This window comes from Pteropus medius, unplaced genomic scaffold, assembly GCF_902729225.1.
Source record: "Pteropus medius unplaced genomic scaffold, Ma_sr-lr_union100, whole genome shotgun sequence".
Lineage (NCBI taxonomy): Eukaryota > Metazoa > Chordata > Mammalia > Chiroptera > Pteropodidae > Pteropus > Pteropus medius.
The window spans coordinates 14963496-14989011 of NW_024351543.1; the positions used below are offsets into that span (position 1 = coordinate 14963496).

The 25516-nt window shown below is 41.4% G+C and overlaps 1 protein-coding gene across 8 annotated transcripts in view; it reads left to right on the forward strand.

Annotated features, from left to right (window-relative positions):
- Nucleotides 1-25516, forward strand: part of OSBPL10 (oxysterol binding protein like 10) — a 245060-nt gene that overhangs the window by 167490 nt on the left and 52054 nt on the right. For all 8 annotated transcript variants that reach the window (XM_039843469.1, XM_039843466.1, XM_039843470.1 and 5 more), the window contains 2 exons: nt 10490-10700; nt 20209-20363. In XM_039843469.1, coding sequence (XP_039699403.1) covers nt 10490-10700; nt 20209-20363 — 366 coding nt within the window. The remainder of the gene's footprint in view (nt 1-10489; nt 10701-20208; nt 20364-25516) is intronic.

Below are 25516 nucleotides of genomic sequence, written 5' to 3' on the forward strand. Positions count from 1 at the left end.
GGAATACAAGTGAACAACAGTGAAGCAGGATCAAGAAAATGGGTTGATTCCATATCCGCTGATCTTTGGTTGGTAAATGTACATTTTGCAAGAGGAAAACCTGGTCTTCTACATCATGTGCACAACAAATCCTTACCCTTTATTATTCAGGTATTTTTGATGAATCATGTTTTCTTGAGATTTTACCCAGGAAGAGTTTGTGGTCTAACCTGTTAATTCATTCATTTTGGGGTGAATGAATTACTCCAAGTGGATACAACAACTCGCTCCGAAGTGTCTACTTCTTTTTAAGTGGAAGGTCATCCTAGGTGAGCATCAGATTCTGTGTGTGTGTGTGTCTGTGCACATGCACATGCGAGCTGTGATCACAAATTGTAGTGCAATGTTGTTCTGTGTGCCTCCTGAAAAAAGGGGCAGAGAAGTTTGGATCCAGAACAGCAGACCTCAGTCCTGACTTCTCCACTTCCATGGATTATGATTTGAGCCCCAGGGTTGTTTGTGTAAAAGGAGAATCACATCAACCAGCCCTGCCTTGGGGCCAGGGCACAGCTGGGAGGATGAGAGATTATGAATACGAAAGCACTTTTGTAAACTGTAGTGCTCCCCCTCCCCCCAGATGTGAAAGGGCCCCCGCTTCTATTATTCATGTACATGGCTGTTGATGGTAAGGCTTTTTATACCGGAGGTAAATGAAGAGAGTGAGAAGAGACAGGGAAGTGTAGGGAGAGCATAGGGCTGCTTTCTGCTGTTCTCTGAAGCTCAATGCTGCCTTAAATCAGGCACAGAGCCTTGGAGGGGATTGGTGAAGGCGGACAAATGCCCTTCCCTTACCTAGTGGGTTCTAGGGACAGAATAACTAGGCAGTTGGACAGGGTCCAGGTAGCAGCGCTCCCTCAGGCATGGTGAGGGTGTGGGGACCTTAGCAACCGTTTCCCATTGTTCTGTTGTCCCTTTTATGATAGAACTGTGGCTTCTTCAAGAGCTTTCTGGATACATGTGGTTCTCCCAATAGTCCCTCCCCTCTCTTTCCTCAGGACTTTAGCTTTCCCTTCTGTTACCTGGGACCATCTTGCACCCCATTCCCTACACTGGTACCCACCCCTAGCCATCCTCATTCCTGCTTCCACCTTGTTGAAGGAAACACACTCTCTGGACTCCCTTTAGTCTTATTCGCTTATATTTTCTTTACTGGATATGGAAACTTCTTTTTTATTGAATATATTGGACATATAACATTGTGTACATTTAAGATGTACAGCATGTTAACTTGCTACATTTCTATGGTGTAATATGATTGCCATTGTAACGATATTTAGCACCTCTGTCACATTACATAATTATCTTCCTTTTTTACTGGTCGGAATAATTAAGTTCTAGTCTCCTAGCCAGTTGGATGATTATAGTACAGTATTGTCTGTATTCATTATACTGTGCATCAGATCTCTAGGGCTTGTTTATTTGTTGCTGGATATGGAAGCTGCTTAACCTTTCTTTATCCCATGTTATTACAGGAATATGGGCAATGAATTAAAACAATGAAATGCTGGTTTTGTTTTTTTGCCTATAAAATTGGTTAAGAAAAGTGATTTTAGAGAGTGATAAGAAAGAGGATAGCTCCCACAGCACCAAGGGAATACAAATCGGTATAATTTTGTCCATGGTGAGCTGGCAGTATTTATCAAAAGCTTTAAAATTAATGTTAAAGCAATTTCTCTCCTAGGAATTTATTTTAGGAAAACTGTTATAAATGTAGGCTGAGATTTAGCTTCAGAGAAGTTTGTTGAATTGTAATTTGTCACAGAGAAGAAAGTTAGACTTTATTGTAATGTCCAGCAGTGGAAATTGGGCAGTAAATTGTGGCACATTTATGTGATAGAGTGATCTGCAGTATATTACATAGTATTGCCAAAATTTATCGACATGGTGTATGGAATAAAAAAAAGGTTACAAGCATGATGCGCAACCATTTTCATAAAAAGTAAAAGTACGTATCTGTGCATAAAAATGGCAGTGTATATACACCAAGATTTTAACATTCATTTTTTCCGGCGTGGAATGCGTTATGAGTATTTTTTCTTCTTTTCGATTATCTTCCTGTGAAAAGTATTACTTTTGTACCAAAATAAAGGGATGAAAGATATTCTTAAGGGAAGCAAAGCAGATTAGACCCCCGAATGGAGCATCTCTAGAAGCCCTGGCTGCAGGCATGGTGTCGGGTGGGGGGGCGGGGGAGGCAGGGTGTCGCCGCTAACCTTGAATGACTGCCTTCATCTCTGTTCAGCGCCCCCTTCAGGTCCGAGTGTGGGACACAGGGTGCAGATAAATGAGTAATGAGTAAGGCGATTATTTAGTGCTCCCGTACCTTCCTCTCAAATCCTTCCGTTGGCCTGTGGTGTTTTCTTTGAGAACAAGAGATTACTCCTTTTGCATCTTATGTCCCTTGTTACCAACGTGTTAAAATTCAGTACTGAGACACAGAATTAAAAAATGATTTTTAACCTTCGCATAGGCATCTTGTTATATAATTCTGAAAATGCATTCTCCACCAGTTCTTCCTTAGCAAACATGATGCTGAGAAGAAGGGATGGCGAGATTGCACTGAAGAAGCTTTTGCTCCACAGCCAGGGTCTCCTCGGCTTGGAGTTAAAAGCTCTTGTTCATTAAAATGAGCCCCGATGTGTGTATTAGTTTTCTAGGGCCGCAGTAATGAAATACCACAGGCAGGTTAAATAACGGAAATGTATTGTCTCACATTTCTGGAGGCCGGAAGTCCAAGGTCAAGGCATCAGCATGACTGGTTCCTTCTGAGGGCTGTGGGGGAAGGATCTGTTCCAGGTCTCTATCCTTGGCTTATGGATGGTCATCTTGTCTTGTGGCTTCCCTCATCTGCCCTCTATGTGTGTCTGGGTCCAAATTTCCTATTTTGATAAGGACCTCAGTCATAATGGATTAAGGCCCACTCTAATGACCTCAGTTTAACTTGATTGACTCTGTAAAGAGCTTGCAAATAAGGTTACATGTGAGGCACTGGGAGTTAGGATCGACATGAATTTGGGGGGGCACAATTCAATCCATACCACTGTATTTTCCCCAAATTAAAAAAAAATCTGTAAAAACACTAGAGAAGATAATGTTGAACCCCCCATGTCACCATCAACAGCTTTAATATCTCCCCCAAACCAGTATCGTTTCATCCTTACTCCCCACCCCCACTGGATTATTTTGAAGTAAATCCTAGGCCTCAGAGATGAACTATTTAAAGTGATACAAGTTTACAGAATTACACATAAGGGGCGATCCTTTTTAAATAATATAAACTGTTTACATGTATATATAAATTAGAAGCGTCAGAATAATACCAGAGGTCAACAGTGCTTATTTCTAGGAAGTGGGGTAACAGGTAATTTTTACTTCCTTCTTCATTGGGTGTTTTTACCGTCTAATTTTGTCGGGAGGGTGGTCAGTGGAGAGAGCCAGCCTTCTGTAATCTGACAAAAACTAGTTGACTCTAAGTGGTGAGAAAGGGTGGGGTGAGGGACGGTGGTAGAAACTTTACCGTAGTTGTTTTCTGAGGCAGGAGATAGTATTTTGCTTCCAGAATATGAGAAAGAGGAGGTACACAGCATTGTGTCTTCTCCAAAGTGGTGCACAAGGACCACCACTACAAGCAGAGCTGTGTGACCTCAGCAAGGGCACCTGGCCTCTCTGAACTGAGATTTCCTGCCTGCAAAATGAAGGAGACAGACTTGACGGACTCATAAGATTCACTTAGCTGCGAATGCTATTGTCTCAGATTTCTCAAGCACCTCAGTATGGGTTTGCTTCCTAGGAGTTTGTAAAGATAAAATTTTGCACTTCATATTGGTGCAGCGTGGAGTTGTAATTGAGGGAGGTGAGGAAACAATGGCAGAAAAGCCAAAGGCGAAGATGTGACAGAAAGGAATCTGTTTTTAAAAAATGGAGTAGACTCATCCCCACATCTTTAGAAAGCGTTTTTTGGTACTGTGTATGCGTGTGTGTGTGCAGTTCAGAATCTTGCCTTGGCCTTTTGCCCTTGACAGCATGGGCTCATTTATTAATAGCACTGACACATCTCTGTGGTACTCAGAACAGACTTTGGATGTCTTTCATCTCTGATTGGCCTTTCAGCCACTCTTTTATTTCATTTCTGTCCCCCTCATCTCATATGGTAAAGGCCAGGAGTCTAAATGTTGAATTTAAACGTGCCATTAGCCTCTCTTGTCTCTCAGGGCTGGGAGAGGCAGTGGACAGAGAAATCAGAAGTTATGGCTTAAGTCATTCCATAATGGTCTGCCTCAGTAATGACACCGTGAAGTCCAAAGCAAAGTGAGCATGAAGCCGGAAAGCAGGTAAACATCTAGAAATGATGAATGCTTCTCTCTTTTCCATTTTCTAAAAGGAAGAGTGAATTCTCTTACCAAAAAGATTAATGGGCGGTGCTTAGCAACTTTCTGTCTAATCAGTTAGATCTGCTTATGAGGCAGTCTTCAACTCGGAAGCGGAGATGACATTCTGCACTTACATACCTTTGAAAAAACACACTTTTTTGTCTGGAGGCATAAAGATGACTTCAGGCCTGAGACTCCCCTCCCCCACCCAAAGTTGAAGTTGGGGAATTCTGCCAGAACAGGCACCTGTCTGGGGTCTCACCCTTCTCCCACCTGGCGACACCAGCCAGCCGGGTCTGGGGACTCTCCTGTCTTCTCGGACAGCACTAGCAGGGACCAGTGAAGCCCCTCATGCAGGAGATATACCAAGCAGATCTAAATAGCACCACAAAAACTCTGAAATTAGGTTGTCATTGAAACCACAGGCTGCAAAAGTAGGCTACAGCCTGTGTGCTAAAAACCTAAACATATGGTTTCCTCCTGGAAAAAAAAAATCAAATTGGACTTAGAGTCTTTTAACATGATAGCCAAAATGTCTAGCATACAACGGAAATCACTGGTCATACTGGGAATCAATAAAAGTACAACTCGAATGAGAAAAAAATAATTATCTGACACCAAAACGGAGCCGAGTCACATGTTGGTTTTATTGGGACACAGCCACCCTCATTTGTTGCACCTGCGCTGACTGCTTGCAAGCTACAGTAGCAGAGTTTAGCAGTTGTCACAGAGACCAACCCCCTGGTTTGCAAAACCTTAGATATTTACTATCTGGCCTATTACAGAAATTTGCTCATCCCTGCAGTAAGGTAATCAATGACAATGTTCAATTTTTTTGCAAATCTTTTTTTTGTTTCCTTTGGTTTAAAGTATAGACTATTATGTTCCTTACATTGGTTTCTCTGCTCTCTTCCTGTGCTTTTTCACTTTATTCCTCTTCGGCGTTTGTAACCTCATCTGTATGGCCAGCAGTCTCTCCCCATTGGAAGTGGACCCTATTTCCTCCGGCTCATATTTGTTCCTTATTGCCAGTGACACTCTCTTAGCCTTAGAGAGGTGTGGATTTGGAGATCTGTCCACTAGATGGGGTTTTCTTTCTCCATTCACCTAATCAGCCTTAACAGACAGCCAGGAGTCCATAATGTGTTTAGGACAGCATTGCATTTGGGAGTACAGAGAGCAGTGTCCCAAGGGGACCAGGGATCCTGTCTAAAGGAAACCCTTGGTAGGTTATCATTCCAAGTAGATAGTATGCCAAGAGGTGGAAAAAGAGATAGAACCTGGGAAGTACAGGCAGAAGCCTGAATGTCAGGTAGGAAAGTCAGCAAGGAGAAGAAATTGTTTAGGTGTATGGCCGAGACTAACTGTGTCCCAACACAGAAATGGGGAGAGAGGCTTTGGAGATCGGAATGTCGGCTGTCTGTTGGGAAGGACTTCGCGTTTCACCCTTGTAAGGGGACCACCACCTCCGTGGGGCGTTGCCAACGTCTGCGAGAGGGGCGGGCGAGGTCAGAATTTGAGAATTTCAAGTTTCGTTTACAGTACAGGGACTTGATTGGAATTAGGTAAAGGTCAATGTACAGGATTGGTAGAGACAATGAGGTAGGGCATTCAAAGAATTTCAGAGTGCAAACTGCGTGTTGACGGTTTCCATTACATGGATGTTTCAGGGAGTTTTTGTAATGAGCTAGCAAACCATTTCTGGGATATTAAAGTATTACTGACAAGGGTAGTGGGATAGTAAGTCTATGTTAATGGAGACAGTAAGGGTGTGTGCGCGTGCGCGCGTGCATGCGTGTGTTGGTTGTAAAGATCCTTGAAGCATGGCTTTTAAGCTTAGGTGAGGACTTTGGCCAAGTGAAAAAGTGCCCAACTTAGCCAAGGACCAATCCCTGACTCAGAAGAGAGACTTAAAAGGGGCTTTGGAATTCCACCAGGCCGAGGAGAAATGCCAAATCAAGGCCACCTCGAAGCTGGCATCAAATTGTTTGGTCTACTTCTCGCCCAGACAGATTGAGTCACTGTTGGTTCTGAAGAATCTGTATGCTCAAGAGCCTCTGCCAACCAAGATAAAGCAACACTGGTTACTCTATCAATGCTGGTTACTTGGACAAGGAATCTGTGTTCAGCAAGTGCTTGGTGCTCATCCTTTGATTATTGATATATGAGTGACTGAGCTAATGTTCATTGATATCTGGCCTGTCAAGACTGGGCCTTTTCAGGTGCTTCTCAAACTTGTTGCAAGGTTTGCAGCTCAGCAGTCAGAAGCAGTCAAGCCCCCGTCTCTTGCTGCCCCTTTCAGTTCTTTCTTTAGCCAGATCCAAGCCTGTTGAGCTGGATGACATTGGGTTTGGGTCTCTGCATCTTGGTTTCCGCTTCATTTAAATAAAGTAATAAAATCTGCAGCCACTGATTTTATTTTATTAGCATTATCTCCTACGATTTGATTTTGTAGTGCACATGCCATTGTTGGCGCTAGAGAAATGGGCCATGGAATTTTCACCTCCCTGTGAAGTTTGCTTATCTGTGAAGTTCAACCTGACCTACATGTAGTCGATTTTATAACCTCAGAGTTGATATTTTCAGGAGATGGCTCTCTGAAACTTCATCTGGGGCCCCGTTTTGAACCCTGCAGTACAGGATGGTGATGTCCCTGATGGTGGAAGCCAAATGCCAGAAAGAAATTAAATGTGTGTGTTTTTTTTGTTTTGTTTTTAAACACTGCAGATGATTAATGCTAATGTGCTTCGGAAGAGGTATTGAGAGCTCTGATTTGAAACTTATGTAATTAAAGTAAGTGGTTCACCATTTTCAAAGGCTGGTAGCAGTGGGCGCTTCTGCTTATCAATGGTTGTGCTTTGTTCCTCCGTTGATCCCTTGTGGGAACCTGGAAGGGGAGAGGGAGCCGCTTTAAGAATCTGCTATTGGTATTCTTGTTGCATACGGCTTTTCAGTGCCACGGTCATCTTCTCATATGTGCCCTTAACTGAAACTAGATATGGAAATAGCCAAAACTTGTTCTTCCAAAGTCTGATGAAGATTCTTCATCAGTGCTTCCCGGTCTTAGAAACGTCAGCACGTTAATAACCGTGATACACAGCTCCGAGGCTGGGCATCCTGCTTCTGTTAGGGTTCCTTCCATTCCTTTTGGAGCCCGTTGAAGCTAAAATAAAGTGAAGATTGGCATCGGTTGTGTCATTAAAGACTAGAGTTCCTTTTCACAGCACATCATGGTAAAAGAGCAGAAAATGAATCTATAGGACTCGTTCTGCTGTGTGTCGAGCCCTGTGCTGGGCTTGTTTCATTTTTAGTCCTCAGTTTGCCAAGAAAGATGTTTAAATCATCAAGAGCTGGGTTATTGATATGTTTCTAGGACAGGGTTACTGAAGGGGGCGCTTTTGGCGTTTTGAGCAGCAAAATTTTTGTTGTATGGGACTGTGCCCAGACTCGAGGGGTATTTAGCACTCCTGATGCCCCTCCCTCTCAGTGCCAGTAGTTCTCAGAGATCATAACTGTCAGATCTACCCACTGCCTGTTCAAATGCCCCCTCCAGCAGGGCCATCCTGCCTTTGGCATTGCCAACAGGCTCTCAGTAAATACTGGTGAATACTTTTCAGAGAGCAGATATTTGGATTCCGTCTCTGGGCGTGTGCCTCTGTTGTGTTAGAGTGAAGATTCTGTGACTCAATTTTGTGTTTTTATTACCTGAGATTTACATAATATTATATGCTTGTGAAATAACAAGTATCTGTGCTGTACAATATAATTGGAATATAGTTCTTTTTTGTTGATTAAAAACAAGTGCATTCCACATAGTTAATGGCTTAATTTTACTTACCTTTTCTCTTAAGCATTTTACATCATCCATAATAGTTAAGAACATCATGTATTATACGTCTCATCATTATATGTTCTTCTTCCCTTCAACACATCATTTTTCTAAGACAAGATTTTATGGTCGGAATTTACAGAAATGCTGACTACGACAAATAGTTTGAAATCTATTTCTCCCTAGCTCTTAGCAGCTCTCCATATAGTTGACTGTCAAAGAATACATAAACATTTTATCTTCTTCGAAGTTTAATCAGTTGGCAGTATTTCTTGGCCAACCTACACTGATAATGGAGGTGTTATTCTTTACTAAATCTTCAGTCATATTATACTAGTCGAGCATAATGATTTCTTTAGACTTTTGTTTCATAAATGCACCTTTAAAAGGTCTCTTGCACCTGAGTGACAGGGGAGTGAGACTGGGGACTCATTCATTCATTCAACAGATATTTACTGTACTTGGAATCTATTACTGAACAGCACAAATGTAATCCCTGCTTTCACACCAGCACGAATGAACATAATAAGTAAATCACAAGTTAGGTTGGAAGGTGGTAAATGCTAGAGAGAAAAAAGTTGATAAGGAAGACAGAATTGCCAAGAGTTGGGCTGGAGATGCAATTTTAAATTATGCGGTTTGGGAAGCTTTCCTAAGAAGGTGATTTTAAAGCAAAGAACTAAAGGAGAAATGAATACTTATTGAGCCCCTGTTATGCCTCAGATACTGTTTAGGAGCTAGAATGGCTAGGTATAACCTCTATCATCTGCAAAAAATAATGTGCACGGCCAAAGGGTGGGGGTGCACATTAAGGTGAGAATGCGACAGACCACCACATCTGTGCAGTATGTCTGACATTGACTTAAAATCTTTTTGAAGTAATGTCGCCTATTTTGGTAAGCAGGATTGCAATGGGTGAGATGGTTGTGTGTGTGTGTGTGTGTGTGTGTGTGTGTGTGTGTGTGTGTTTCTTTTTTAGCAGATGATTACACAGGATGCTAGAAAATAGCAGGTATTTGTTCTCAAAAGGAAATAGAAATATAAGGCTGAGCAAGGAATGAGTTTTGTGTCCAAGTCCAGTGGTCCTTACAGAATTATTGCGTCTCCTCAGCTGGTGACATCATGATGATAACAAGGACCCTGTGGGGTTGACAATGACAAAGCAGGAGATATTGCTTCAAATTAAGGACAGAAGCTTAAAGAACAGTGGATTGGAGTCTAGAGACCAGGAGTTGGTTCCTGCCCCTGATGCTGACCAGCCTTGGGACCTCGTGGAGTCGCTTCACCTCCTCCATTTTCCAGAATGACTGTTTGTTTGCTAGCGGTGCACTTTATCTACATCATCTTGTTCAGTGAGATAAATTGTAAAAAATGAGAGGATGAAGAGATGAACTCCACAAGATAACCAGTAAAGTCTTTTTCTAGTTCTTGAGTTCCATTCTCCTTGATTTGTCAATTCAAAGAAACAGACTACTGCTTATGAATTGAAGCCAGGCCACAAAATAAGCTATTTTGGGTTGTCATAGCTTCAGCTGTGGAATAGAGCTGGCTTTAGAATTCCTGGGTTTTCCTTCCTCCTGGCGTCTTACATGGTGTTAAGAAAGTCACATCCTATTTAGCATCTTGGGGGGAGGGGGTGGAATAATTCAGTGCTGGCTTCATTCTGATCTCACTCCTACAAATCACCAGCTCTAGATTTCACTTCTATTTCTTGAACTTCAAAAAGACTTCCAAGGAGTTAGGAATTGGAGCTGGAGGAGAAGCAAGGAATTAACCTTGCTCTGAGGCTAAGCCAGGGTTCATCCAGTCTCTCAGATAACATTTCATACTAAAAGGACCTTAAAGATGGTCATAAGGACTTCTACCTTTAATGTATTTATTATTGACTTATCTTCAGCAGAGCTATAAAATGATACACCGAGATGGCCCTAATGGTCACCTGTAGCTCTAAAGTTCTAAAACTCTTCTGTGATCAGAGCTGCAGATGTGTGCCTTTGGATAGGTTTAGCTAGACAGATTTCATCTAGGCCTGCATCGTCAAAGGACTAACTTGTACTGGGCACCCTCTGAGCCGACTCTCATGTCACCTGTAGTCTGGGTGATGATGGTTTCTCTCACCACTTTGCTCTAACTTTTCTCCCACCACTTTGCTCTAACTTTTCTCCAGTCTCATGGTTTAAGTGTTGGCTCCCACACTTGTTAGAAGGAGAACTTCTGACCCTCACCTCCTTGCTCTCTTCCCATTTTGTAGATGATGAACCAGGTGGAAGGACAGCAGAAGAACCTTGTGCACGCCATTGAGTCTCTGCCAGGTTCTGGCCCCCTCACTGCCTTGGACCAGGATCTGCTGCTCCTGAAAGCTACCTCCGCTGCTACCCTCAGCTGCCTCGGGGAGTGCCTCAGCTTGTTACAGCAGAGTGTGCACCAGGTGGGCCAGCCCAGCCACAAGCCAGGGGCCTCAGGTAAGACCTCCCAGTGGGCAGTTCTGTCTTCGCAAATAAGTATTCTCCAAGGTGTGTGTGTTTGTGTCTCCCATTGCTATCCTTCTTTAAATCCATCCATTTATCCACCATCCATCTATCCTTTTTATCCAAGTGTTTCTTCATTTATCCCTTTCTCCTTCCTATTTTCTTTTGCCAATTAGGAGTGTAATATCCTATGAAACATTTAACCAACATGTTTATGTGAATGCCATGGAGCTCCTTTTAGACTTGCTGGCATCACATCCTGTATCTCATTCCATTTGTGACTTTGCACTCTGTTGTGTTTTTAAGATCCATCACTGTGTAGCATCTGGTCCATTATTTCTAACTTTGCCTGTGGTGAGTGTTCACCACATTTTATCTAACACCCTCTGATGATGGACATGCACATGGCCTCCTGCTCTCTGCCCCGCCCACCTTACTGCAGTGAGCATCCTTGTGCATGTCCCCTCGTGGACCTGTGTGAGAATTCCTCTAGAAGACATATCAGAAACATTTTTAGTTATTTATCAAGAAGCTAGGGATAATAATACACCCCCTTCAAATGCCTCAGTTTTTTTGGAAGAGGGTTTAATCGATAAACAAATATAAAGATATTAGTGAAGATTAAATTCAATGATAAAAGTGAAACTAGCTTGAGATTGGTCATGTCTCAAGTATTAGAATTATCAAGTATTAGAATTAAGAGACTAACAGAAGACTTATTGAGCTTTGTTGCTCAGGATTCAATTAATTAATGAGGGAACAAGGCAATTTAGATGATGAAAAGTAAAGCTAAGTTATGATGAGAGTCTGTATTTCATTCTTTCCTCAAGTTTTTTTTTGTTTTGGTTTTTGTATTTTTTTTTTTTTTTTTTTGCCCTCTGTTTTACTAAGATTAAAAAGGATGTTGGTTTTCCAGAGTAGGCTGTGTAGGGGGCGGTTTGGGTGTCCCTCCTACATAATGACAGCACAATGGTCCAAATGAGTAAATTCACATGAGTACAATCCTGTTCCCAAATCTACAGACCCTACTGAATTTTACCGATTACTCCATTAATGTCCCTAATGAAAGAGAAAAAAATTCTGGTGGAGGATCCAGTCCTGGAGCAGATGTGTGTGCATTCAGGCGTAGAGTGAAGGACCCACACCTGTTCTTCTACCTTTCCTCTTCCTTTTCAACTTGAAAAATGAAACGCCGATGCTGAAGCCCCTGTGAGACTCCTTGACATGCTGTGGAGGGAGCCTGAGTGACCCCACTGGGGCTTGTGCACAAAATCAGAGTTAGACTGGAAGCTTTTCAAAGTTTCTACGATCTTTTGTATACTATATCATATTTTCTCACCTCTATACCCTAAAGGGCCCATTTCAAGATCCTTTCGCTGGTTAACTGTAAGCTTGCACCATTTTCTTCATCCTGAAATGAATCCCATACATCTTTCTTCAGGACTCGTTTCTAGCAAATTTCTATTTCCCCTCTCCTGATTTTCATTAGGTCTCTGGTGTTTGTAAGGGCCTCCGGTGTTTGGAGGGACAGAGCTCAAGGTGGAATTTCAGATGTGGCAACAGGTTGAAATGGGAACTCTTTGAGAGACGAGACCAAGCAATGTCCCTGAGGTTATGCCACGTGTGGGGTTACCTCCTGCATCTCTTCCATGCCCTGTTTATCCACCCTACTTCCTTTTAACCATTTTTATCAAGGAGCTTGACTGAAGGTTGAAGAATAGAGAGAGCACGAATCATCACAGCGGGTACTTTGTTGCCTTCTTAACCCTTTTAAAACTTCTATTCCATATAACACAGTCCCTCAAGTTTTAAAACATTCCGCATGGGTCTTTTAAATCTACCACACATTGGGAGAAAAAATTGAATTCCTGCACCCAAACCGTCATCGTTGCCTGCAGTTAAAACCCAATTCCAGAATCTCGAGCTAGTGGAATAAGAGAATGTGATAACCGCAGGGGTGTCACCACAAAATACACCTGTTTCGAACCTCAGGGCTCCTGAGGTTGATAGTAGCTATAGCAGCCTGACTCCCACTGATAAAACCCTACTGGTTACATCTAAGGCCGGTCAGGCTGGGCTGATGGAAATCACAATCTCATTAAAGCGAAACTCTGCCAGGGTTTCCTGGAAGTGTGCAGTGGGCAGGGAGGCGCAGATGCCCCACCGCACACTGAATATCCAGACACACTGTTCTTGCTTCAAGCCTCTTTGCCTTCTGACCCCTGCAGTGTTTTTTTCTTAAATTCTGCCCCTTTTCTTAATCAAAAATTAATTTGTGGTCTTGTAGCTTTTCATCTCTTGTAGCATTTCATTGTATCTTCTAGGAAATGTGTTGTCTTTGGCGCCTTTGTCTGCAGGTGTTGCTCTCTCTCTAATGCTCATTTCATTTCAAATGCACTGAGCAACTGGACTGAAATCTAAAAATACTTTTGTATTCATATTTCTCTACCTCCACCCCGCCCATGCATTTTGGGCTCCTCGTCTTGTCTCCGATGTTTATCTCTATGGTATTATATAGTGGGCTGAAATGCTTCATTGAACTTCTGTTAGTGGAGAGTTTTGTAATTAAAATTAATAAAGTAAGTTGGCCTTTTTGGTGAAGGTTTATTTTATGCAGTTCTCTTCTGTTCCTAGTGACTACTAAATCTACTTCAGCAGCTTGGTGGAGGCAAATGATTGATGAAGGCGGAAGTAGGCGGATGTCTGTTTTCCCCAGCCTAGATATGAGCCTCAGATTCCATGCGGAAAGGCAGGCAGGACTACCTCAGAACCGGAAAGGGCTGGGCTACTTGAGAGTCTGGGCTTTAGGTGGGAGAGAAACAACCGTGAAAGTGGTTTGGGGTGCAGAGTCTGTTGAATGTGCTTTTGGTTAATTCCTTGCTTGAGGGCCTTGATTTAGGGAACATCGTTCAAAGTCAGAGCAAACACCTGTAACTGGACAAGCATATTCTAGTGCCAGATGAGAGCTGGGTGCTAACAGAACTATCAGTGCAAGCCATGTTGGGCAAGAACACTGGGGTCAGCGCTGCTGGAGCAAGTGACAGGAGAGCCTTGGGGAATCATCACTGTGGATGACACATGTGCTGTGAGACATAATCAGGATAAGAGATCAAGAGATGTGTAATTGAAGGGAGGAGCACCAGAGCAGAATTTAATGTGCTTTTCTTAACTCATCCTTGCAATAACTTTCTCATTCTCTTGTAAGGTTTGTGGGATTGTCAATTAATAAGCTGGTCGTATTGGTCCTCCCATTTGGGGGTTTGGCAAAAACGATCAAATAGGTGAGACTATTCTGAGGACTCTCTTGGCTTTTCTGGCCTCGTTGCCTTCCTCCTTTTGCTGCGCTTCACTTTTTTCCAGAGACATCTTCAGACTCCCAGCGTTCACCTTTTTTCCACCACTCAGAGACTCCCTTTGCTTCCTCACTCTCTTGCATTCTTTTCCCTGACACCCACTGTTTCTGGTAAAAATGTGCCCCACATAAGGCACCTTCCCTTATTTTTTGATTAAAAGCCAAGATAGAAATGTGATGATTCCTTCAGTGTATAGCATGTTGGAGGAAGAAAAAAGACAAAAACAAAAACAAAAACTAGTGTAGAATATTTTAGATGGGTGGATTGTCTTTCTCTCTTTTTTTTCCTGTCTAAACAGAGTTTTGGAGTGCTGTGTTGGATACTGACATCTTAACTTTCCATCATAAATGTGCCTTATGTTTTTCTTGAGTGTGTCAATCTTACTCCATTTTGGAAAGCCCTCTTAGGTTTACCAAATCTAGGAGGTGTGAGGTCACCATGTTACAGGAAGAGGGAAGGATCCTGCTAGCTGCCATCACCTGTCACTGGCTTTGGGCAGAGGCCTCATAGCCCTGGCCTGGGGACTATATCTCTCAGTACTCAGAGCAAGGCTTACACTGAGGCCAAGAACTGGGTGACACAGCTCCACAGTCAAACCTTTAACCCTACAGTTACATCTTCTGTAGCTTTTTTTCTAGTTCTGGTTGGTTCAGGGAACCAAAACATTTATAGTTGCTTTCCTCTTCCCTGTGTTCTCATACCTGCTAAGGTGTGTTGCGTGCAGCTACAGGTGTGTGTAAAAGCCTGTTTAGAGGACCAGATTTGCCATTCGGGGCCCTCCCGATTCTTTATAAACTTCCTGTTCTCTTCTGTTGTGTCATCTTTGATGAGCTCCCTGCTCATGAGCATGACAGTGGACCAGAGAGTAAAAGGCGATTGATATCTGGCTACTTGATTTTACTGTCAGTCAGCAGCCACATGGTAATGTTTTGATCCCGGTGTCCTTTTCATTTGTACCTTCCTGGCATGTTTTTGACCATCTTTCTACTTTAGACCTTTCTGAATCACGTTCTATAAGTGAGGCATATTTTCTCAACTGTCAGACACCATCAGTAGTAAAACACACCGTTATCCTTTGTGCCACTGGAAAGAAAAGGCTGCCAATTAAATTGTGACACACCATTGACTGTAAGATAAACTCCAACTTCAGAGATGTTAAAATGTGAAAATTAGGTATGTCTTAGAATTACTGAAATATGGTTTAGACTTGCATTTTGTTTTATAACACAAACTTGAGACTCTCTTTCAGTAGAGTAACATAGTCCATTTATTTTTTCTTTAAACTGGTGTGTGTTTATTTTTATTAGTCTTTTTTATGCTTTTTGTTTTTATGTTTCCATGATGTTTTTTTTGTTTTCTATTTTGCTACACGAGTTGTATTTCCTTTACTCTTCTATAGTGTTTTGGGGGAAAAATATGTAAATTCTAATAGTGGTTCCATTACATTTTTCATAAGCATTCTTTCACCTACATTTTTGTAATCGTCAAAGTCAAGAATGCCACACTACTTTTTGACTCTTTCCTTTAGTGATGATGATTCAGCATACTTTAATTTCTTTTGTTTCTCTGCTATACTTAACTGATTTTTGGTAATATAATGTGGAGGCTATTGTTATTAATATTTTAATATTAATTTAATACTTAATAACGTGTGCTAATGATTAAATCCTTTTAAAATAATTTTTAACTTAATGTTCAATTATGTAGCCATGTTTAGAAAAATTACTTAAATTTTGTTCCAGGGCACGGACTAAGTGAGGTGAGTAAAGCACTCGCCATGAGCCTAGGGATGCCGAAGTAATGAGGATAAATGATGCTTTAATGTGATATTTTTAAACCAAAATTAATAACAAAAAATCCAGAATGAACAAAATAGCTACATTTTAAATAAAGACAGGATTTGGCAGGATGAGGTAAGTGAGACCAAGTCCTGTAAGACTTTTATTTTTTTTTGGGAGGGGGGACATTAATTTAAAATTTTAAAATATCGTGTGAAAATATTATTTATTTTGATTACGAGTGTCTTGGTGCCTCTTTAAATTTTACACCCGAGGCGAGTGTCTTTTTTTTTTAAACCTCAGCCCAGTCTCAGCCTTGCTCAGCTCTGTGTTTAACTGGGTTCATTGCTCGCCACTGGTCCTTTCATACGTGACTTCTCCAGTCTTGAGCTCTTAGATCTTCATTTCTTTGTGTATTGCTATATGTCTTCAAGTAGTTTTCTTCTCCCAGAAGGTTTTCCTAGTCTCTGCAGTGCTGATGAGAAGACATACAGTGTAAGTCTGAGTGTGGGCTCTGGGGCCAGGCTGACTGGGTTTTAATTTTCATCTTACTACTTAGTAGGTCTGCGTGCCTCTGTTTATCCATCAAGTGGGCATAATCGTAACACCTACCTCATGGTTCGTGATTAGGATTAGATGAGTTAACACATGTAAATTGTGTACAGTAGTGCTTGGTACCTAGTAAGAGCTCAATAAATGTTGACTCTTTTTTAAGCAGAGGAAAGATAATTTGGCTGAGAAAGAGCATTGTTCCCCAGCCCTTCACCCATTCTACCACAATATGTAGACTTTTATTTGCATTCTTCTCTTCATCTATTCACCTTCTAGCATTTAGCGTTATAGCAAAATTCAAAACAAATTTGATTTTTTTTTTCCTTTAGGGCAAGTCTAATTTTTCTGCCTAAGTGAATGGAAAATTTTTCTCTTGATTTTTGTTACTCCAGAATGTTGCCAAACTTCATGAGCTAGGCATTCACTGTACTATTCTGTCTGCCTACTTGTGTATGTGTTTGAAATTTCAGTCATAAAAAGCCTAAGAGAGTATTGCTGAGCTATGTCTAAATGAGAGTCTTTCCCATTGATTTTACTGGAATGCGGTAGACTTTTCAGCAGTACCCACAGCTCTCCATTCAGCTCAGGCTGTGTCTTTACTTCTGTATCATTGCTTATTGTTTCTTTTCCATGATCTGATTTCTGTCCTTCAGCATCTTTAGGATTTCTGTTGCACATCATCTCTTATATTCTGTCTCGTTTTTGTCTTTGTGCCTTTTACAACTGCACACTGGTAGAATTTCCTTATGTTGACATGTTCCTTATTTGACTTTTATACAGTGTTATTTCTATTTTTTCTTGATTTCAGTGTTCATTTTAATTCTAATGCTGATTTAATTTCCTCATAATAATTCCATAATGCATCAATCTCCTTTTTCACCTCAGCCTATTTTCTTCTTCTAGCTTTCTGTTTTTATTTCATAGAGGCTGCTTTATCCTGTATTGTGCTGTGGATACACCTTTCCTGATGTTTTCTCTGACACCTTACATGAGAAATATCAGAGATATATTCTTCTAAGCCTTCTGAGGATAACTTTGCTCCATACAATCCTTTTCATTCACTCTCTATTGAAATTTTCCTCCTTCATCCTCAAACAAGACATGTCTATCCAGATTTCCAGACCAGTGCTTATTTATTAGAGCAGCTGGACTGGTCTGAGATGGACTTCTCTTTGGTCCTCACTCATTGGTTCTTTGATACTCTGAATCCATAAAATATATAGAAAACTACATTCCCCATTATGCTTTGCTACTTTCAGTCATCCTGTCCTGGTCTTTGTCTATCACAGGATGCAGTGTATCACTGCCTGGCCAGACTCTACTTCCTGCCCCCTTGTTTTCTCGGTTATCATCTCTGAGTGATGGTGGAATGGAGGGAAGAGAGGGACAGAATTGAAGTGTCGGAATAATGGAGGGAACATTGTCCTGATTGGCACGGCGAGCAAATCTCATATTTCCCCTAGTGCTTTTTAAACTTTCCTAATTAATTTAGAGGACAGTTACTACTTGTATAATAAAACAAAAAAGTCATGCCCCTATATGTATGAGACAGCTGCCCAGTATTTAAGATCTGAATCCAACTTCAGGTCTCTGGGCAAGAGTTGGTCAGCAGGATGGGTAAGAAGTGTCGTTCCCCCTTTCTTATGGCCGATTCTGGTGTCTTGAACCCTGGATTGGCTTTCTTAGTCCAGCCCCACCTGCCTTATTATTTGTGGGGATTCCTCCCAAGTCTGGTCTTAGTTCATCCTGCAGCCTTTCATCTTTTGTAAATGACATCAAGGACTGATATATGGATGTCTTTTTGCTATTAAAAATAATCGTGGTAAAATACACATATCAAAAATTTCATCATCAACCATTTTTAAGTACACAGCTCAGTAGTGTTAAGTACATTCACATCGTGTTACCCATCTCCAGCACTTCTTTCGTCTTGCAAAACTGAAACTCTACCCATCAGACAATGACTCCCCATCTCACCGCGCCCCCGCTCCGGCCCCGGTCCCAGCCGCTTGTAACCACTATTCTACTTTCTTTTTTCCATTTTTTCCTTTTTAACTTTTAGGATGTTATGAAATGTATTTTTCTTGAAATTTACTATCTCTGACAATCCAAAGTTATTCATTCACTCTGCATATATTTATTGATCACACACCCTTTGCTAGACCATGTTCTAGGTTCTAGTGACACAGCCATGAGCAAGGGCAATATTGTCCCTGCCTTCAAGAATCTGACATTTTAGGGAGGAGAGAAAGACAATAGACAAATGAGCAGAGTGATTCCAGATAGTCCTAAGTGCTATGAAGACAGTAAACTGATTGACATAACAAGGAGTGCCTTTGGGATGCTACTTTGGCCAGGGAGATATCAGGGGCCTTCCGTGACCAAGTGACATTTAGCTGACCCCTGGATTTACATAGGAGACCTCTCCTCCATATAGAAGAACCGGAGGGATGGCACTCTGAGCAGAAGAAACAGCAGGCACAAAGGCTCTTGACTGGAATGAACTTGGCACACTTGAAAAATGGAAAAAATATCAGCATGGTGAGCAATGAAGAGAGAATGAAATGAGGCTGGGCAGTCTTGCAAGCCAGGCGGTTTAGATTATGTTTCAGTTGCAACGAGAAGCCACTTGAGGCTTTTAGGAGCAGAGCTATATGATCTAATACTTTACATTAAAAAAAAAAAGATTTCCGCATACAAATATGCTTGGGTTGGATAATATTGCACACACTGACACACATGCATAAGCACATGTACGGCCTTTTCATCTGCCTCTGTTGTTTTATTTCCATCGATGAGATTTCCCTGTGGGTGTTAAAAGTTTGAGATACTTGTGGATTTTTTCTGAGTAACTCTGGTGAAAAAACTGATAGATATGATTACTTTATGGATGGAACATCTGAGATGCTGGAAGGTTGAGTTCTAGTTCACATGAGGCAGTCTCCACGTCATCCTACCTTTTCTTAATCACTTATCCCTGCTCTTCAGCTGAGTTTTGGACCTATTCTAATTCCTATGGCAGAACTGCTATTAATGGGGTAAAGAAATCCACCTGATTACTCCTGTTCCCAATAGTAAGCAAATACAAATATTCTATGATAATCCATCACTCTTTAAAAAACAATATTAGAGTTAGTCTTTTTTTCCCTAAAGGTTGGGGAAGGATTAGAACAGTGCTTTTGGTTTACCAGATTGGTGTTGATACAGAAGTTTCGTGCTAGAATGGAATGACCGCATCTGTTCTTCAGTGATGGGGCTTCCTGACTTCGGCCACATCGGCCATGTCTAACAGCAGAGGTGACGTCACATGGTCACACTGCAGCCATCTTTTCTGAACCGTGGCTATCATATCAAGTGGTATCAGACCACATTTCGAGCAGACCATTTTTGATAAAATTTGACTTTTTTTTATTGTAAATGTTTTTTTATTGTAAATGGTTTTACAATATTGTAAATTTGACTTTTTTTATTGTAAATGTTTTTTTATTGTAAATGGTTTTAAGGAGTTAAAAAATAAGGAAAACACCTTTAAGAAAATTTGTCTTTGGTAAAATGTGAATTGTGTGTCCAAGGATGGGGAGAAAAACGGCCTGTGGGGATTCTGAGACTGCCGTTATACAGAAACTAGTTTATAAATAGATGATCTGATTCTACACTTGGCACGTCGTTCAGAACAAGCCCCACTTAAATCTACCGTGGTCCACTCAAAACTGGGCCCGTTTCAAGTCAGTCTCCTTAAACAGTGAGGTACAGATATTTTTTGAGCTATAAATGTTTCATTTGGAAAATACTTGGCATCAACCTAAGTCTTTATTTCAGAAAACATCCTGGGATGGCACGGGCCCAAGTCACACTCCACAGAGCAGCTGAAAAATGGGACGTTTGGCTCTTTGCCATCAGCCAGTGCCAACATAACCTGGGCCATTTTACCAAACTCTGCTGAGGATGAGCAAACCTTACAGCCAGAGCCAGAGGTAAGCTAGTGGTCCTCTCTTAGCACTTTCATGGCTTGTGTTATTGCTTGTTCAGAAATATAGTAATTATATTTGTAACTTGCTCATCTCTTTGTTTTAAGAGGAGACAAATTATAAAATGGAAGCATTGCCTGGAGAGACAAAAATCAGCCCTGTGCACGCCTGGCATGTCTGTTCTTGTGTCTGGCAGCTGCCGTGGGTGAATTGTGATTTTACCAATGAGGAATCTCCTGTTTTCATGGAAATTGGAGTCATTTCAACTTCAAGTGGGAGAAATTCTAACATACCCATTAAAACTATGCCTATTGATGTGATGGGAGCAGTTACAATATATTATGTCACTCCCCTGAATAATGGCTTTTCGTGTGGTTCGTGCTAACATAAGCTCCTGCCTCACATGCTCGACCCCTGCATGCTACAGACCCGGGCCAGGGTCCGTGGGGCAGTGGCTGAGACTCCTTCTAGGCGTTGTATTGCAGTCCAGGTCCATGCCACAGGGGACACCTGCCCCGCCTGGTTAGCGGGGAGCAACCCCTGCAGAGGTCAACGACCAGCCAGGCTCTGACACGCTTCCTGGACTAGGTCGTCTGCCCACAAGACTCTCCTGACAGTGCCGCTCGGTGGCAGCTGGAAGGAAGCCAGTGCAGCACTTCCTTTTGTCACTTTCACTTTGCATCAGGAGTGAAGTTTTGGTTTTTAATTTTTCTTTCGATTCTCACGTCCCATTGACCTGATCTCTTGAACTGGGCCGATGCCTACTTTCACTGTCTGTTAGATGTTATTCTTAATTTTATTGAAATCACCTTAGCTAGACAGTTGTAGAACACTCACAAAATCTGTTTTGTAGGGTTGAAATTCCCAAGGCAGCGTCTTCAATCAAATGATCTTGGTTACCACCTGAAGGATTTTTCCAAGCTTCACATGATTATATTCTCTGACAGGGACTGGGTAGCTCTTAAAGAGGCAGGATCAGCCTACCTGCAAATATTCCTCACTATCGTTATGGTACTCTTGCAGGGTAAGAAATGAATAGGGGATGTGAGATTTTGAAACTCATTTGCTTCTACCTGTACAGTGAGTTTCTGGTTGAAAACACTTGCAGCTGGTTTGTAGGTGAACTTGAACGTAAGTTGGCAGCTGTTGTAAGTGGTGGGAGCCCAGTTGTCGTAATGCCCTTCTGAGATTTTTGGGTGGGGTGGGATTTGAGGCTGGAGTGCTTAGCTGCTAAAGAGTTGAAAAATACAATCCCCTTCATTTCCTTGGAAAAGAACCTTTGTGGGTTCATACCATAATAAATATAAAGTCTTACTCTAGGGAGAAATGAAAAGAGTAGAGAAGTTACTAGATTTTGGTAATGCTTTTTTAGAGCCTCACTCTCAGCCGCATTCTTGCGCAAAATCTAACGGAGGCTATAACCTGATAAGCTTACTTATTAGGGCTCGTGGTCTTCCTTTTTCTGTGAATCCTCCTTAATGTTTGTTCTGCCTTTCCCTGATAGACGCTTCCTCTAAGTCAAATTTGAGAGGCCAGTTCTGTTCTTTTTACAAAGAATCATTGCCCATTTTGCTTTACCAGTCAGTAACATTGGCAGAAGACAGTATATAATTGTCCATAAGAAATAACTAACTCCCAACCTGGACTTTTAAAAAAATACCCTGAAGGGAAACTAGGGAGAACCTTTTATCCCTTAAGTTAGGAACAGTCCTCAGTTTCTCATTGTCATTTTTGCCCTTACTCCTTTTGTGAAAGCAACATTAGAAATTGTTTGTAAGAGACTTACTGGAGTATGATAGGGGTGTGATGGTGTTTTGATGGTTTTCCAAGGAGGGAAAATCAGTTCTTTTGCAGACTCACCTCATTTTTTCCAGTGACAACTCTGGGAGATGATTCTTGAAACCCAAACAGCTACTGTTGATTGGACCTTATTTTTATTTTAGGCCATTGTACTCTGTCGCATTTTTTTTTTTAAGAGTTAAAGAAGCGAGCAATATCCTCCCAATAGTTTTCCTGTCAGAAAAAGAAAAATGTTTCCATTGCCTCCTTTTTGTAAAACTTGGAGAAATAACCCAAGAAGGAAGGAGGTGAAATTCCTAAAGGCTGAAACTTCCTTGTGAGAAGGTTCCTTAGCCCTTTCAATATAGAGAATATAGTTACTATATGAGTGATCATTGGGAAACTAAGAATTGTAGTAATCGTTGTAATTTAGCTAAACTTTTCTTTTGGATTATTGTTTTGATTGCGTTAGGTCTTTAGTATTAATAGACATAAAAGGTACTTATCTCTATAACATCACCAAGCAGTGAACTCAGTCTAGTTCTCATCACACACAAACTGGGTGTCCTGGTCTGACACTGTCTACCTGTAGGTAGGACCATATCCCACTAGTTAAGGGCTCAATCCTACAAAATGCCTACCCCAACACACATCAGATGTCATTTGCAAGTTCAGGTTGTCACCTGTGCTTCTGATCAACTAACTATAGATTGGAGGTTCCCATGTTCTTCTCTTCAGATTTGATTAATTTGTTAGATTGGCTCACAGAACTCAGAGAAACATTTACCAGTTTTTTATAAAAGGATATAATTCAGGAAAAGACAGAAGATATGCACAGGGCAAAGTATGGGAGAAGGGTCTGGAGCTTCCATGCTGTCTCCAGACGTGCCACTCTCTCCGCCCCTCCCCGTTTACCAGCCCAGAAGCTCTCTGAACCCTGCTCCTTTGGGTTTTTATGGAGGCTTCATTATATGGGAATGATTGATTAAATCATTGGCTATCAGTCTTCAGCCCCTCTCTCTCCCCTCCCTGGAGGTTGAGGGTGGGAGAGGAGACTGAAAGTTCCAACCCTCTAATCTGGCTCCATTGGCATCCATTCTCCATCCTTGGGTTACCTAGGGGCTTTCTAAAAGTTACCTTAATAACAACAAAAGACATCTTTCTCTCTCTCATCTTTTAGGAAATTCTTGGGTTTTAGGAGCTCTCTGTCAGGAATGGAGACAAAAACCAAATATATTTCTTACTATAAATCACAGTGTCACACTCCCCTCCTTTGGTTCTGGCTTACCATAAAATAACTTACAGATGTCTGGAAAATTAATGCATTTTCAAGATTAGTCTGTTTAATTCTCATCAGAATAAAACTCAAAGACCAGTGTGTATTTAATATACAAGTTCAAGAGTGATCAAATGCAATGATCCTAAATTTTTATTCTGGGGCTAGAACTAAGTGTGAAAACAAAATATTATTCCATAATGAAATGAATTAAGATCTTGGTTTTACCCATTAGTAGGACAATTTTTTTTACTCTTACCATCATTTGAGATTTAGACAGAAAAAGGTTTTTGTTGTGCTTTCTTCATTAAAGAATGCCTTGTTTTAGGACAGGATAAATGGTGATTGGGGACTTCCTGGGGACCAACTTTCTAATATTGGGATCTTCATTCACATTGGAAACCTTTGTCCCAGAGTTTCTTACAGCTAAGTTTTTAAATGCATGACAACTCTTTGTCCCAGAGTTTCTTACGGCTAAGTTTTTAAATGCATGACAGCTTTATAAATGTATTTGTGTGAGATTTGGAAGCCTGAGATGAAGACAAGTTCCTTCTGCTGGTGCTGCTGGCAGCAAGGTCATGGAGATGTGAGTGTTCAGAGGCAGTCACAGGGGCCAGACTCATTGTTCCAGGGCCTTCGCCCCACATGCCTCGGTGTGATGAGCTGTCGTGGTGGCAGCAGCTTCCCGACATTTGGATCATGGTGCCTATGGTGCTGTGTCCTCGAATTAAAAAGTCTAAGGGGGACTTCTGCTCCTCCAAGTCTTTTAATGATTCTGTAAGCACCTAATTCCAACACCAAATCCCTTTCTGATTGAAATACATGGGGTAGTTTCTGTTCCCTGCACTGGGCCATGACTGGTCGGGCTGTTGGAATAGGAAGGTGGTGGGGTGAGCCCAGGTGCGGGGAGGCACACGGAGACAATCCTGAATGATAGAGCTCACATCTAGCCATGTAGACCCACCTTTCTGGCAGATGTGACTGAGGAACAAAACTTAAATTTTTCTTAAAAGTCAAGTTAATTAATTTATAAATAAATTCATCATTATACTTGTATCACTTTAAACAAATCAAAATCTAGAACGGTTCCATCACTGGCCAGAATTCCCTTGCATTCCTTTATAGTTAACTTTGCAGTCACTCATCTGTTTTCTGTCTGTACAGTTTTGGCTTTTCTAGAATGTCATAGATGAACTCATACAGTATGTTGCCTTTTGGATTTGGCTTCTTTTGTTTAGCATAATGCATTGGAGGTCGATCCCTGTCGTTATGTTAATCAATAGTTCCTGACTTCTTATTGTTGCGTAATATCCAGGGGATCCAGAGTTTGTTTGAAGAACATTTGGTAAACTTTAAAAACTGCCTCAAATCCCCCTTGCATAAAAGAGAAAAAGAGGAGCATTTAAAAATAATGTTGTGCTAATCATTTGAGGCAAATTTATAGTACCAGACACCTCCCTTTGGCCTGGAAGGATAAGATGGTTAATCGGTACTATTAATCCCTCCCCTGGAGACGTGAACAGAGCATCTTTAAGCCTGGGCCTTGAGAGCTTGCTGTCAGCTCCTATCAGCCCCTGGGCTGATTGTTTCATTAGAAGCTTTGCCTGGTTAATTGTCTGAATTGCAGTGGCAATAATGCTATCAAGAGACCACATGCAACTACACCCCCAAAAGCTAGCAGGTTTAGAAAGACTTCTCATGATGTCCCTAAGTACTGAGCACTAGATCAGCATATAAATTAGCCAAGTGGGATTTGGTTAGAAAATTGCAGAATTGAATTTCCAAGTAAGCATGTCAAACTATCTCCACCTTCCCCAAGGTAAGAGCTTTGTTTTATGAATAACGGAAGGAGATAGATATAAAGGATTTCACTGAATTTTGCCTCAGGAAGAATTTTCATGTCCTTCATTGAATTGTCATTTTAACACTGAACTTTTGAACCACTTAACAACACATAGAGCTGACATTTTGAAGTCCTCAGACATTCAGGTTGAAGCCTGGCCAGGTAATCCCGTCCACCCATTTTTATCATCTCCTTATTCTTCAACTCCACGATACATAAATGTATAGGTAAGTGTTGATTGAGGGTATCAGGCATGGGATG